The sequence below is a fragment of the Rhinichthys klamathensis genome, unplaced genomic scaffold (assembly GCF_029890125.1).
Source record: "Rhinichthys klamathensis goyatoka isolate OS25496 unplaced genomic scaffold, OSU_Roscu_1.1 h1tg000018l_1, whole genome shotgun sequence".
Classification (NCBI taxonomy): domain Eukaryota; kingdom Metazoa; phylum Chordata; class Actinopteri; order Cypriniformes; family Leuciscidae; genus Rhinichthys; species Rhinichthys klamathensis.
This window is the reverse complement of record NW_026606569.1, coordinates 1941156-1957483: the sequence shown is the minus strand read 5'-3', so window position 1 is coordinate 1957483 and position 16328 is coordinate 1941156. Positions and strand designations below refer to the sequence as shown.

Sequence of the window (16328 nt, the reverse complement as noted above, 5' to 3'; positions counted from 1 at the left end):
ATAAAATAGGACTGAAATTACTGAACTATTAAGGGTGTTGTCTTGCTTCTCTGTAACTTCTGTTCTTTGAGTGTGTGTCTGAGACTGATTAAACACAATGTGTGTGGGACCAGGAATGAGGAAGCTGCTTTACAGACACGCCTGTTTTGCACACGACACTTAAACACAGAACCAGGAAACAAGAAACAGTTTCAGTTCAGGGAAAGAGAAACTGAAGTATAGTTGAGCTGTTTTGTGTTTGTGTCTCTGTATTCTTGCTGTAAAATGGCAGAAGCCAGGTTTTCTCAGGATGAGTTCCTGTGTCCAGTGTGTCTGGATCTCCTGAAGGATCCAGTGGCCATTCCCTGTGGACACAGTTACTGTAAGATCTGTATAACAGACTGCTGGGATCAGGAGAATCAGAAGAGAGTCTACAGCTGCCCTCAGTGCAGACAGACCTTCAGGCCAAGACCTGCTTTAGCTAAAAACACCATGCTGGCTGAAGTGGTGGAGAAACTGAAGAAGCGTAAACTTCCTGCTGACTGTTACGCTGGAGCTGGAGATGTGCAGTGTGACGTCTGTGATGGAAGAAAACACAAAGCCGTCAAGTCCTGTCTGGTGTGTCTGAACTCTTACTGCCAGAGTCACCTTGAACAACATGAGAGTTGGTTTAAAGGAAAGAGACACAATCTGACTGATGCCACTGGACGACTGCAGGAGATGATCTGCCAGAAACACGACAAGCTCCTCGAGGTTTTCTGCCGCACTGATCAGAAGTTTATATGTCTGCTGTGTGTGATGGATGAACATAAAAACCACGACACTGTATCAGCTGCAGCTCAGAGGACAGAGAAACAGGTATGAACTTGAAGGAGTCTCATAGTACTCAATTACAGGCTCGTCATTTTGTTTATGGGTCTACTAGAATACATTTACATATTTAATGTCTGTTTTCAGCGCTGTTTTAGTGCTGTTTTAGCCCTAGAAACAGAGAAATTTACTATGTTTACAAGCTGTCAATATTCGGGTTATGGTCGGGTTAAGGTCACTATTAGGGTTTCTGAAACATTCGGAATAACCCGTTTTACATGCGTGAGCAGAGAGAGTTACTCCTGTATACATGGAATTTGTAATCAATTGGCAATAACCCGATGTAAACGGCGATTCTTCTTCCTGTATCCAAAGACAACAACAACAGCAGCAGCACGCGGATAATGAATAGTTCGGGGCAGATAGTGATCGCCTTTGTTTGCGCTTTGGCAGAGGTGGAAAGTAACGAATTACATTTACTCGCGTTACGTAATTTGAGTAGTTTTTTTGTGTACTTCTACTTTTTTAAGTAGTTTTTAAAATCTGTACTTTTACTTTTACTTAAGTACGTTTTCTTTGAAGTATTGTACTTCGCTACATTTGAAATCATATCCGTTACTGAGTAAAAAATAATAATACAAGAAGAAGAAAAAAACACACTCTGGAAACTACTGCATTGATTGAAGGGCGGGAGAACAAACGCGCAAAAAAGGTGACGCAGACCCAGCTGAAGCTGAAACCGAAGCGCCAAGCGAAAAAAAGCGTGGTTGTCCTCGAGGATAGATATCCAATTTGCAAAAAATGTGGACGCAAAGTGGCTGCAAAAGGAGGATACATAGGACACCATCCCTCCTGCAGATTTAGGTATGTCCCGATTTACGTGATACAGAGGGAACCCCGGGAATCCAGTCATAAAAATGGAATTCACATTTAACGCAGATGTCACGTAAAACACGCAAAATAATGGATGGATGAATACATGGAAAGTAGAACTGTGCAATAAATCCAATCGCGACATGGTCTGTGAATATTTAAGCTAAGCACAAAAAAACTGCTATGTAAATATATAACCCTATTTGTTCTGTTGAGCTGCACTACATACTCAAGTACGCGTGACGTTCATGGTGTTTTCAGCGTCTCACAAACAATTTGAGGATATGAATACATGAACATTTCAAGAGCTGCTCTGAGACAACGCCTTATGAGCATTTTCATCATTTTATTTGAGAAAAACCATTGTCAAATACACTTTGAAACACTTTTTTACACTTTTGGTCTTCACTACAACCCGTCAAAATAAAAGTTCAGTTTTACTAGGAGAAATTAGGACAGAAATATATTACTATTATAGGCATACAATAGAACCCCAGCTAACACAGTTACGTTGTGAAGACGTAACAGGACCGGCCCATATTCGTCGTAGCGACGTACCACATACCGTTCCAGCAACGTAACTTTGTGATTCCCATAATCGTCGTGGCGACGTTATAGTGGTACGTCGCAAGAACGTGATGAGTACGTCTTAATGACCAAACTGGCATGTTGTGAGGACGTAACATCAAAGGACCATATTAGTCATAGTGACGCGCCAAATAACGTTCCAGCAACGTAACTTTGTGATTCCTGTATTCGTCGTGGCGATGTTATTGTGGTACGTTGCTGGAGCGTGGTAGGTACGTCTTCCGCATTTATTTTTAATATAATTCTCAGCTTTAGTCCTGGGAATGTATGGAGGACCAACTCTACCATATTTAAAAATAAATACAGAAATAAATAAATGCTCAATAAATAAATAAGCATACAATTATTTTGCCCCCAAAAATACAATAAACAAATAAATGTAGGTAGAAATTAAATTATACAGTGAGACATAAATGTATATACCTCTTTTAATTACCTTCTTTATTTTTTTACCTTTGTAATAATTACCTTATTTATTTATTGTCTGTTATAATCTTCAACTTTATTTATTAATTACTTATTTTTTAAAGTATTTATTTATGTGCATGTTATAATATTTTTGTCTGTTTTATTCTTCCTTTGTATTTTTTTTACCCTATTTATTTCTTCAATGCTATTTATTTCTGCCTGTCGTTTTTACATTTCTGTATGCATTTCTGCCTCATTATGCAAATGAGGAGGGGCTGTGTCTTAAGGGGTCAACTTCTGCCCATTGGTTGGTTAGCATTTTACTGCATCGGTCGAATCTACATGCCACCGGCTACGATTTTTTTTTTTTTTGCAGGGTGGTAGGGGAAGACTCATTAATATTCATTAGGGAACTCATCCCTGATTGTCAATTTAAAAGATACATTTTAAAGTCAAGAAAGTCGCAGTTTGATGTAAAACTGTTGAGGTATAAGACTGTGAAAATACGTAATTAAAAAGACAAACCCAAAAGGCGCACATTTTCTCTCAATGAATGAAGCTAACTTTACTGAAGCTAACGTCTGTCATTTGTTCTTACGTTATAATCGTAACGTTACGCCGTCATGCCTGAGTGTTTTGTACCAGACTGCACACACACGAGCAGCGGATCTCGCTCGTTGTTTCGCTTCCCGGGAGATGTAGTTCATTAAGCGATTTTCACATAAAACCAAATGTCACTCTTCTGTTTTATGACAAACTGCGACTTTCTTGACTTTCATAATTATCTTTTAAATTGACAAACATCATATGTGTAATTCAGGGCACAGTTCAGACGGAATAAAAAGATAAGTTGTCTCTCGCCATTAACTACCATACATATTTTTTCCGAAATAAGGTCCCATGAGCCGGAAGCAGAGGGGAGGGGCTTAGGCTCTCTATGGGCAGAAGTTGACCCCTTAAGACACAGCCCCTCCTCATTTGCATAATGAGGCAGAAATGCATACAGAAATGTAGAAACGACAGGCAGAAATAAATAGCATTGAAGAAATAAATAGGGTAAAAAAATACAAAGGAAGAATAAAACAGACAAAAATATTATAACATGCACATAAATAAATACTTTAAAAAAATAAGTAATTAATAAATAAAGTTGAAGATTATAACGGACAATAAATAAATAAGGTAATTATTACAAAGGTGAATAAATAAAGAAGCTAATTAAAAGAGATATATACATTTATGTCTCACTGTATAATTTAATTTCTACCTACATTTATTTGTTTATTGTATTTTTGGGGCAATTAATTGTATGCTTATTTATTTATTGAGCATTTATTTATTTCTGTATTTATTTTTAAATATGGTAGATTTGGTCCTCCATAGGAATGAAGATGTGCTTGAACCATAACCTTAAAATCAGCATAGAACTGATAAACTCAAACATTTCATTCTCTCTTGTAAAACCTTATAAATTATAAAAGGGAATTGTGTATTGTTTTCAGTTAATACATTTAGGGATTAATTAGGCCCAAAAACCATGCATTCATTTATTAATCAGCATTAATTCAGTGTTACTTTGTACAATTACTAAGCCAATACATTTTGAACATTAACGATTTTTTAAGTGTTAACAAGTTATGAGTACAGAAATGGAACACGTCAATTAATTAATCAAAAAAACATAATCAATGAATAATGCAACCAACTATTATTCTTTTTATTGAAAAAAGTGTCTTATCATTAGGGATGGGTGTATTTAAATAATGATTTTATCACTGAAACTTATCAATACTCTTATTGACACTACTCTCTAATTTGGGGCAAAAGCAATAAAGACATAAAAAAAGAAATAAAAAGATTCAGATGTTTCTTTATTATTCATTTTATTTGCAGAAATAGGTTAAATTGTTTCCTGAGTGTCCTGTGAGGCTCCTGCTACAAATGTCTGGTGGTGATGTGCTTCATTAAATCACTACCAGTAGCAAAACCTGAACAATGTGACAATTGCCAAAGATCTATACTAGTTTTTGAGCTTCTCTGAAGCAAACAAATAACAAAAAAAAAGTTCATAAAGAGTAAAGATATGTAAAAAAATAAAAAAATATAAAAAAAAAAATATATATATAGATTTCTAGCTTCTCTCCTGTATTATTTCACCCACCTAAATATACATCAAGAATTTTTTGAGCTTCAAAATGAGCTTGATGACTTACTCAGAGAGAATCTGAGATGTCTCATTCCTGGCTGTGTCCCAGCTGTGGGAAACACTCTATCAGACAGTGTTGAGGAGGCAGAGGGAGATGATGAAGAGCTGTAAGAGAAGAGGAGGAGTCTCTTTCTTACCCCACCAGCGGAGGGCAGGGTCTTCTGTGGCAAGGGTCTCTCTCTCTATATTCACTGGAACCTGAACAATAAATTGTACCATACTATTGTAGTCAGGTTAATAGCTTTTTGATAGAAAGGTATAAGAAAATTGTCTAACTTACGTGTTCCTCCTCTTCCTTATCCCGAGCTGCACCGTCACCTCATCGTCCTTCTTAGGCAGCTAAAACAGAGGAGTACTTTATTAATGTTGCTAATCTATGGCTTTTAATTTTTTTTAAAGTCTTTTATGCCCACCAAGGATGCATTTATTTGATCGAAAATACAGTAAATGTGAAACTTTATTACAATTTAAAATAACTGTTTATGTGAATATGTTAAAATTAAATGTATTCCTGTGATCAAAGCTAAATTTGCAACATCATTACTTCAGTCTTCAGTATCACATGATCCTTTAGAAATTATTCTAATATGATTTGATGCTCAAAAAACATTTCTGATTATTATCGGTGTTGAAAACAGTTGTGCTGCTTCAGATTTTTGTGTAAACCATGATGCCTTTATACAAATACACCCACAATACAAAGTTTAAAGAAAAGTTTGAAAGTTAAAAAATCTTATAACATTATAAAAGTCTTTACTGTCACTTTTGATCAATTTAATGCATTCTTGCTATTCATGTCTTCCAAAAAAAAAAAAATCTTACTGACCCCTAATGTTTGAATTGTAGTGTACACAAGAACATGAAGCTGTTTTCATGAAGCTGAACTGTTTTCAACATTGATAATAATCAGAAAAGTTTCTTGAGCATCATATCAGAATGATTTGTTCTGTGTTACACTGAAGACTGGAGCAATGATGCTGAAAATTCAGCTTTGATTACAGGAATAAATTGTATTTTACAATATATTCACATAGGAAACAGTTATTTTAAATTTTAATATTATTTAACAATATTATTGTTTTTACTGTATTTTTGATCAAATAAATACAGTCTTGGTGAGCATTAGAGACTCCTTTCAAAGACAAAAAATTGTACCAACACCAAACTTTTGAACATTAGAGTATGTTTGAGGTTTTACTTACTAACTTAGTCACATGGTTCATATCGCCTTAAAGGTGCTCTAAGCGATGTCGCGCGTTTTTTGGCCAAAACATTTTTTGTCACATACAGCAAACATCTCCTCACTATCCGCTGGCTGCCTGTCCTCTGAACACACTGTAAAGAAACGCGATCTCTGTAGACAGCCCAGGCTCCACAAACAGCAACAAAAACAAACTGCAGCGACCCGCTCCCCGAAACATAACAAACTGTTCCAGCCAATGACCGACAAGAAGGGTTTGGGGGTGTGGTTTGGGGGGTTAGTGTGCGGATGAGGAGGAGGGAGGGTCTAGCTAGCCTCCGTTTTGTTTGACAATAGTTCGAACGTCAACAAGAAGTGATGTCACCCAGGATCGCTTAGAGAACCTTTAAGAGATGTCGTCCGACAGGAGATAAGCTCCAACTCTACTATGGTGCAGGGCATCAGCATGGAAGGATCAACATAAACTATTTGTCAAAGAGCCAACAATATTTAGCATAAAAAATGGCAGGTTTGTTAAATGGCAAGAAGCTACAGCAGAGGTGAAATGCAGAAAAGAGAAAGACGAATATAAAGAAAATAATTTCTTAGGATAACATAATTTATGCTTTAGGTTTACTTATTCATTTAATATTGCTCATATAGCGCCACTTACATTTGGATGTCAAAGCCTTCTTAAAATTAATTAAATTAATAAAAATGTAAATTTGAGATAATAAAAAGGAAGAAAACAGATGTATGGTGATAGGTCAAAAAATATTGTGGGGGGAAATGGATATGAAGTTATTCAATAAGCTTCCTCAGTTCACCCGTTTCTCTTCTCTGGCAGCAGCTAGCTTTCTTCAGAAATGATGAGATCTTGGAGTTTCCCCTCTGTAGAGAGGTTATTTTGTCGCTGCTAAAATAACAGAACATTTATCAATAGTTGTTTACCGTGAAAGATCAAAACGCATTTGAACTAGTTTCAGATATTTTTTGCACTCAGTGTAAGTGCCGTCATCGACTAACAGCATGTTAAATAATCAGTTGGTTAAAAAATTAACCAACTTCCAATCACCCATTCAACTGCCAGCAAAATCTTAAACTAACAAAAAATCTCATCTACACATAAATATGATATTAAAAGACCAAACTTTTATAAACAAGAGCTTAGGTTAGCCTAACAGTTAACTTACCCGTTCTGAAAACGGTTGAGATGCTCACGGACTTTTTCCAAAGACACTAAACAATTTCTATAAAGTAAATATTCAACAGATGTGTGTCAATAAAACTGTCAGGAACAGTTGTGTGTATTATTTGTGTAATTTTAGAGACTAAACTCACCTGAAAGTAGTGAAAATGTAATACTCCTGTAAAGGATGATATGAATTAACACGTCCAAGTATAACACACCGTTGCCATGAAAAACAGAGCGTTGCCATGGATTCTAACCGTAGAGACGGAACGGACTATTTTCTTTAGCGGAAGCAATACAATTGTTTTTAAATCAATAAACTCCTTTTTAAAATAAATATTTTGTGTCAAATTCTATATTTATTAGTTAGGAGCCATGTAATAAGCGGGATGTAGAGCTTCGCGTCGGGGTCCTAATCAGCCTGTCGGGGGTTGTATTCGCTATAACAATCGCCTAGCTCTCTCTACATATAAAACGTTGTGAGGACATATCGTGGTAAAGTTTCTTTTGTTTTATCTTGGCTAACGTTCCAGAAAAGGTGTGGGCACGTCCTCAAAAGACGCCGCTAGTTTATCCCATGGAGAACGTTGTAGCGACGTGGTCAACTGGTCTCCAGATAACTTTCCAGAAAATTGCGTTACAAGTATTATCCTAGTGATATGCCATTTGGATGTTATATGGGAAATGTACTTAATTCATCAAAGATTTTATTAAGTTATCTGGTGACCAGTTGACCACGTCTTTACAACGTTTCAATGGGATAAACTAGCGACGTCTTTTGAGGACGTGCCCACAACGTTTCTAGAACGTTAGCCAAGATTATAAGAAAATGGAACTTTACCACGACGTCCTCACAACGTTCTCCATGGGATAAACTAGCGACGTCTTTTGAAGACGTGCCCACGACGTTTCTGGAACGTTAGCTAAGATTATAAAAAATGGAACTTTACCACGACGTCCTCACAACGTTGTCATAAAGTAATGTCGCGCTGACCAAATGACGACTAACTGACGACGTCGTCACAACGTACTGTGTTAGCTGGGACGTAGCCTACTTCTCAAAATAATAATAATAACAACAATAAAAATACATTTTATTTAAACATTATTTAAAGGAATATATTTTTTGTCCATGGTTTAATTTAGTAAATCTGTTTTTGCAGCACTTCCCCAAAAAATAAAAGGACACAAGTTTAAATTTACATTTGATTACCACCGTTTTTGATAATATATTTTGATTAAATCATAAAAAGAAACATTAATTTTCTGAATAAAAAGCATTTCATAGGACAATATTATTCTTAAACATTTTAATTAATTATTAATGTTAAAAATAAGTTGTTAATCTAATTCATTATCAATTATCGAATTTAATTGATTAGACATGTTTTATTGAAATTTTAATAAACAAAACAAACGAATGGTTTCAAGTTTGTTATAATAAAAGCATTTGTTCAACCAAAAAAATGTTTAACTGATGATAATAATAATAATACCCATAATTTAATAATACAGTTTATTTATTTAATAATTGATTAATACTGTAAACCGTGATATTTTTGAGACGTTATCATACTGTGAAAATCTCCTATCATTACAACCCTACAGGGGAGAGCCCCCCACTCCACCCCGCTGTTAAAAAAGTAACTCAGTAACTTTTACTCTGAGTACATTTTAAATGAGCTACTTTTTACTTTTACTTGAGTAGATTTTTAGACCGGTACTTTTACTTGTACTTAAGTAAAATTTCATTGAAGTAGTAGTACTTTTACTTATTTTATTACTCTTTCCACCTCTGCGCTTTGGTGCTGGTACTGACCCACCAGCAGCACTTGACACTACTGTGCCTCATGCTGCATGGAGGATCCCTTTCCCACTCTACAGATAAAACGTTGTGAATTTCGGTTCGCGTACCCACCCTGAAGTTATAAAATAAAACAAAATTCTGTATCAAATTATAGGCAAGAGAAGTAGTTTGTTTAGGCATGGTTTGTAGGGAATTACAAACCTGCACACATATATTCAAAAGCACATAACTATAGAATCAATTCTTAATGCGCATGTGAACGCCACCAGCGTTTATCACAGGTTCAGTTTAAAGTCTGTTTAGAGAGAACGGCGTCGTCTTAGCGGCCCCTAATTTAATAACAAATTATCATTTTGATGGAGGTGAATCAATCAAAACTAACTTTAGCTGGAAATAACATTATTCGAGAATCGTTATAAAGCCAAAACAATCTATGTTACCTTAAATTATGTTTATCTCTGTAAAGCTGCTTTGAAACAATCCATTGTTAAAAGCACTATATAAATGAAGATGACTTGACCTGCATCTCGCCATGTTTACCTGTTGTGGCAAAAATTCATCTCAAACAAACATCACTGCGTAAGAGACACTCAGAGTCAAATTATATAAAATAGAAGTATTTATTCTTGCAAGAATAGGAGCAGTCTAATACACAGTTGTTACCCTGTGCAGAAGAGTGACACACCCCCAGACAGACTGAACTAGCTTTTATCTTAGTTTCAAGGCCTTCTTCCCCCCAGAGCCTTCCTCCCAGTAGTTTTCCATAGACGTCACTAGTTGGCCCACTAAGCTCCCCTGCACCAAATGGCCTTCTGACATCTAGGTCAGAGGTCCTTGTTCGTCTGTTCTCTGGAGTGTCTCCCTCTTCTGCCTCCCCAGGTACATAAACAGAATCTTCTCTCACTACAAGTGAGAGACACACATGTGACATTCTTTGAATCATCTATATTTAACTAAAGATCAATGAATATCATTAAAATTGCCACTACAACTCCTCACTTTTTATCATTCTGATTACCCATAATCACAATAATAAACAATAAGACAAATTTTAAGTCACATCATCACACTTATACTCTTCATCTCTGATTTTTCCATAAATGATCACTCTCCTTGAACCTGTGAAGAAAAGTTTAGAATGAAGAAGCATAAGGCTGTTTTTGTGGGGGAAAGGCCCCGTAATATTTTAGCAAGCAAGTAAACATTTTTACTGGGCCGGGCTAAACGAGAAATCACTGTTCCTGCGCTCCTGTAAACAGACCCTCAGTCACACCAGTAAGGAGTAAATAGTTATAACACAATAAGGAAACCAACAGAAAAAGTATAATAAAAAAATCCCTCAGTTTCAACCCCTGTCCTTGTACGCCATCTCGTAACACAGATGACCGCTGCTTGTAACCTTCTTTAAATCTTTTGCCCTTAATCTTTCTCAGAAAATAAACAAATAGAAGAAAAACAAACAGAACATACATTTAACACATATCTCACTGTAGCTCCCGCTACCTGTATCGTCACATAATTTTGTTCATCCTTGGGATAGACTGTCATTTTCACCAATTGAACAGACAGCATGTTTCACCTGTCACTGTAATCATATTCACCCATAAATAACAAAATTATTAGAATAACAATCCTAACTCCTATCATTAAGCCTTTTCCATTAATCTACGCCCATCTCCATATTTTGTTCACTTCTAATTCAATTTAGTAAGCTCTATTTAATGCCATATTTAACAAAATCTAACCAGAGAAGTCTTATAATTTTATCCATTCTTCTAACCAATGCAGTTGTTCAATATTAACTCTAATATTTCCATTACGGACACAATCAATATATCTTCTACATTTACAATCAAATCAATACCTAGTTTGATTCAATCAAACAAAATCATCACAAAAACAGATTCTTCTGTTAAACTTAAACCATCAGTTGTGTTGATCATCTCGTTCGCCCCACGGACGTTCCGTGTTCTTTTACCTTTAACTTTTAATTCAAACATGCTGTGGTTCTACTTAATAAGCTTCAACAATTATCCCTATAATTTACATTAATTAATAGATCTTCTCTTCCCAAAAACATTTTCCTTAAATATTTCCTAATGAATAAGTAACCAATCAAATCTTTTGATCTACTGTATATCAATACTAAGCCCTATTTTGATTTAATCAAATCAAATCCTCAAAATAATCACAAAACCACATTCTTAAATCATTAGTTGGTTCACATCCTCCTCCAGGCGTGTTGATCATCTCGTTCGCCCCATGGACTATGGGATGGTTGTGGCCTGTTGGTGTAGGTGAGAGGCTTGGACCCAGGTGTCACACTCTCCAACCATTTTCTGATCCTTATAAGGTTTTCCCTTAAATCACGACCGCACCCCCACTGGAGTGAACTGTCACCTGTGAATGGAGACCTTAAGTATTTTGTTAGTGGCCGCTTGTCTTTCCCTCGTCCCTTTTGGTGTGACCTGTGGAATTTTCACCATCTGTTTACAAACTGAAACATTATCTCCGGATAATTTCTTGCTCACTTAATAGCACTCGGGGTCCTTTTACCCTGAAAAACACTCAACCCACTTTGCTCATGTCCACACAATATTTATACATTTGGAACAGAATTAGTTCTGCTTGATCCAATCCATCCTGACATTCTGTAAAAGGAAAATTTTAAGTTATGCGCTGCGCAGGTGTAGCACCTTTCTGCCACAATAATAACCCAGGCCAGGACAGTTAGCCAAATTCATCCATAGCCATCATTTTATTGGGCACATTTTGCCCTGTCTCCCAATCCTGCATGCTCTTTGTAAAGAGAAACAAATTTCGAGGTTATTGTCAGATAGTAAAGTATGTAGTTTCTTTTGTCTACTGTTCTCCTGTGGCCTTCGATGCCCTGGCGTTTCCTGTTGAAACAATCTTTGTTATTGGTGTGTGTGGCACACTCACAGACATCCATTTTGCTAGGCAGAAAAATGGCTTCTTTCAGGGCTTTTATCCACTTACCCCTAGTGTTCTCCCAACATTTATTCAGCAAATGTGAACCCCTTAATAAACCATATTTGGCAATTGTTATACCATCTCCCTCTTGATGCACGACACAACTCGAGCATCAATTTAACATAACATTTAACATAGTGTTTTTTATAAAGTTTGCCATCAACACTAACCCAAACGTTGTCCTTCAGACAAATTTCCTCCAGACATCTTTCTCTGCCTCTGAAACAAAAATATTACATTCTTCACTTAAAGCCACAATCTCATCTTCTTATCGAAGTATTCGAAAGGCAATGGCCCTCAGTCTCACAGCGTATTCTGCTTTTCAGGCCTGTTGTTCGGTCTCTCAAGTCAGTCATCTACAAACATTTCCAAAGTCATCAATTTTCCCTATCAGGTCAGGTCGTGCTGTGCAGACTTGGTCAATGTCAGTCAATCATTTCTCCCCCTTTGTTCAGAATAATCATAAATGTGAGGGGCTCTCTTGATAATTTCATGTTGACTTAGCCAATATGTCACTTTGTTGTTTCCCTCAAATCTACAACATTTTCATTTATCTCAGCCCATGCCAGATGGTGATCTACAACTACACAATTCCAATTTACTTAAACTGATCTTCATTATGTATGACAAAAGTATTACTACCAGACAGAGCTTGATGGCCAATCAACTTAAAGCTTGTCCCATGTTCTGTATTGTCTTTTCATCAGAATTATCAGCTTCTTTAAAATTTGTCATTTGCCTTAACCCATCTGTAATAATAAACTCATTCCAGAGGTTAATGACGCAATATACACACCATTCAGGCGGATTATTAGTGCCCCAAACTAATACATACAAGACATAAAGTGCTGTCACCATCACACACACTCATACTAGACACACATATGTTAACTGCTCATTCTCAATGTTCACTTTTCTTTATATTATTGCTTAAAGATTTAAATTTTAAATAAGATTTTAACCTTTCCATTTTCCTGTAGCTTCTACCTAATTTTACATGGTATCTTAACCACTTTCAAAGCACGTCTGTTCATTATTCATTTGAATTTAACAAGGTCAGCTGGGTTGTTTTGGTTCCCTATCATTATTTTTCTTCAGCTTGCTCAGGCAGGCCGATAACAGAAAGACAGACACAGTTACCATCCCTTCCTCCAACTCAGGCAGTCTCTCTCACTATAAACAAATAATTTTTCCACCAGCCTCCTAAGGCTGTAACTTAGACAAAATTTGTATTCATTACAATAACCTTTGACCATTCACCTTTGTCATCCAGACTTTCCTTAAGTCATAAGCTGTCTTCATCTTTAGCCACCACCATGTCTAACGACCTTCAAGAGTTAAAACTATGTCATAGACCTATTAGTTCAAAATCAACACTATGATTTTCCTTGCCCATAAGGCAACCAGTACATAAAAAGTTGTGCTACTGTCTCCACAACAACTAATGGGAATCACTCAATGGCCTCAGCTGGCTCCTGCTCGCCCACTCCTGTTAGCCCTTTATCTATAATCTCCATCAGGGTGTTTTCCCCTGGCATATTTGCAGACGCTTGTCACAATAAAAACAAGCCATACAACTAATGGGGTTTCTTCTGGCGAGTGGTAAATAGAGGAGCTTTGCTTTATTGGGGAGACATGCCGTAACTCGTCACCGCTTCATCTCCCCTTAACGGCATAAGGACGCTGCTGGCCTCACAGCTCCTGCTCAACCCTCATACCTGTCTCACATAACACACCTCCATTCAGGAGATGCCCAATGACTTTACGTGACCCCTCTGGCTTGGGTTGCCCCCTGTCTGGCCAAAGAAGGTCTTACCCATCATAGAGATGGTCACTCGTGCCCACTGGTGACCGCTCTTTCCCATCACACAATCAGTTCTCTTCAACAGAACTCAGCTGTTTTCTGGAGCTTAGGAAAGGCACGTTCAAGAGTCACCAGAGCCATTCCGATTGCCTAATAGTGTTCACACAGGGAGACAGGTTAATAACAACAGTATTTAATCACTTAAATCCATTAACTATCTTAAAAGCAGCAACCTAGCTACTTGGATTATACTCAGTGAATTTAGATCACAACCGTACATTCAGTGTACTTCATCTGTAGCCGGAGCCATCGGTCCTGAATGGGGGAGACTAAATGAGACAAAGAAGTTACTGGTCCTAAAATAAGCTAATCAAAATGTCATCTCTATCTGTATTATTATTTTAAATACTTCTTTAAAGTCATTCAGTTTTATTTTTAAAACATCTCTGTGTCTATGATCTTCAACTGAAACACTGTGCTTTACTTATTATCACAGATACCAGCTTTTAGCTGACTCATTGAATGAGAGAGACTCTGAGACTCTATTGGATGGTACACTGCTCTCTCATATACTTCTAACATCAAACTTTTATCTATCATCTTTTAACTCTATCCCAGCTTAAGGCATCTTTGCCAGAAATTACATACGGTTTCAAATAAACATATTATTTATATTTGTCTTTTGCCCACCTCAGGGAATTTAGACATTACAAATTTCCACTCAGATTGAGTCTCTGTCGCACTGGCAGTTTCAGGCACAGCACACATCAGATTTTAGATAAGCGAACTGTTTCATTACAGCCAATAACAAACTTATCTTTTGAAAGCAAAACATCAGCTTCTAGTTCTTTCATGGTCAACTTTTCAAGCTGTTTGTTTAATCAGATGCCTTTCAACACATTTTACATTTAGCAACTGTTAATTCAGTAGCCTACTGCTTCTGCTTATTTGTTCTTACATAATGGTAATTATTCTAGTTCTCAATAACGTTTCACATTTCTCAATCTCAATTACCATAGTTTAATCTCTGACTTCAAAGTTTTCTCTTCAAGGAGTTTATCAGTCTCCAATCAGGATTCACACTAACTTTGACAAGGGTACTCTGCATCTTTTGCAGTTATTATAAATCATCTTTGAGATCTGTCTCTCTATATTACCTTTACATATTTTGCAACTCACATTTGGAGTCACAAAAGGATTCACTTTAAGACTTCAATCTTTTGACCTTGTTTTTTATCTCTTATTTCTCAGACCAAAAATTGTCACTGTCGTCATTTAAACACTGATCTATTTTCAAACCAATATTATTACCAGAAATGTGTTGTCATTTTATCACATTTTTAAACACCTTCTCGTTGGTCATTTACAGTTACCTATTAAATGGTCCTGATGACCACCATTAAAACACTCCCTGTCATCTAGTGAATTTGTTTCAGCCTCAACTTCAGCATCAGACACCTGTCCTTGACTATAGTTTGATCACTGTGAGCTTGCAAAACGGCTCCAACTAACTGCACACCCTTGAAGCAGTGTGTGTCCCATTCAGGAATGTAAACAGACCCACTGATAAGCAGTTCTCTGTATTCCTTTGACCATCCACCAATGGCGGATTCAATCACAATAGCCAAATCATACTCTTCATCATTATTATTGGCAGAACATAATTTCATGAGCAGCACAGAAAATGCTCAAAATATTCGAATTTGTTTTCTGTCTTTACCTTACTAATTTGGTATTATCATCAACAACACTAATTACAAGTACTGTTGCTGTTATCCCAGCTTATCTTTTACAAAACATCATCTGCAAATCTCTTCAAAGTGAGATCTTCAGAGCAGAGGTGTTTACAGCATTTGCTCTCTTCTGTCTCACTATTTATTTATTTATTTATTTATTTTCCCGGACTGTTCCGTTACTCTTCATAAAGTGTAACAATTTGTACATCATTATTTTCATTACAACTGGTTTGAAGCCTTTTTCTTCCATCACATGGTTAGTCTGCAGATTCAACTTAATATTATCATTATTGTCTCAGTCTTATCTCTACTGTTTCTCCAAAACAGATTATATTACTCAGTCCGTAAATTACACAGACAACCATTATAGCTACTTGCTTCAATACCCTTATTTTCTTAACATTAATAAAATAAAGCAGATATATCATCATTTCAATCATTATGTTATCAAAATCTAGAATTGTTCCCCATTCTGCTTAAAACATTCTTCATATCATGTTAATCCCTGTCAATCATACAATGCCTTATTTTATTCTAAAACTTTTCATATCATTTAAACAGTTAATTTGACTTCCATAAATTCTGTCAGACCATGTCTATTTTCATCACATATAGTTTTCTACTATATTTCTCCTTTCTTTTTCCTACATGCCAGTTCCTTCATTATCCTCTCCTTTCTTTTCTCAAACATGCCAGTTCCTTCATTATCTAACCAGTACATGATTGTTTGCACAATCCCCACACACACACG

The 16328-nt window shown here is 36.3% G+C and overlaps 1 protein-coding gene across 1 annotated transcript in view; it reads left to right on the top strand.

Annotated features, from left to right (window-relative positions):
• Positions 1-226: 226 nt before the first annotated feature.
• Positions 227-16328, top strand: part of LOC130070649 (tripartite motif-containing protein 16-like) — a 31511-nt gene continuing 15409 nt past the window's right edge. Inside the window, exon 1 of the mRNA XM_056235124.1 lies at positions 227-837. Coding sequence (XP_056091099.1) covers positions 265-837 — 573 coding nt within the window. The 5' untranslated portion in view covers positions 227-264. The remainder of the gene's footprint in view (positions 838-16328) is intronic.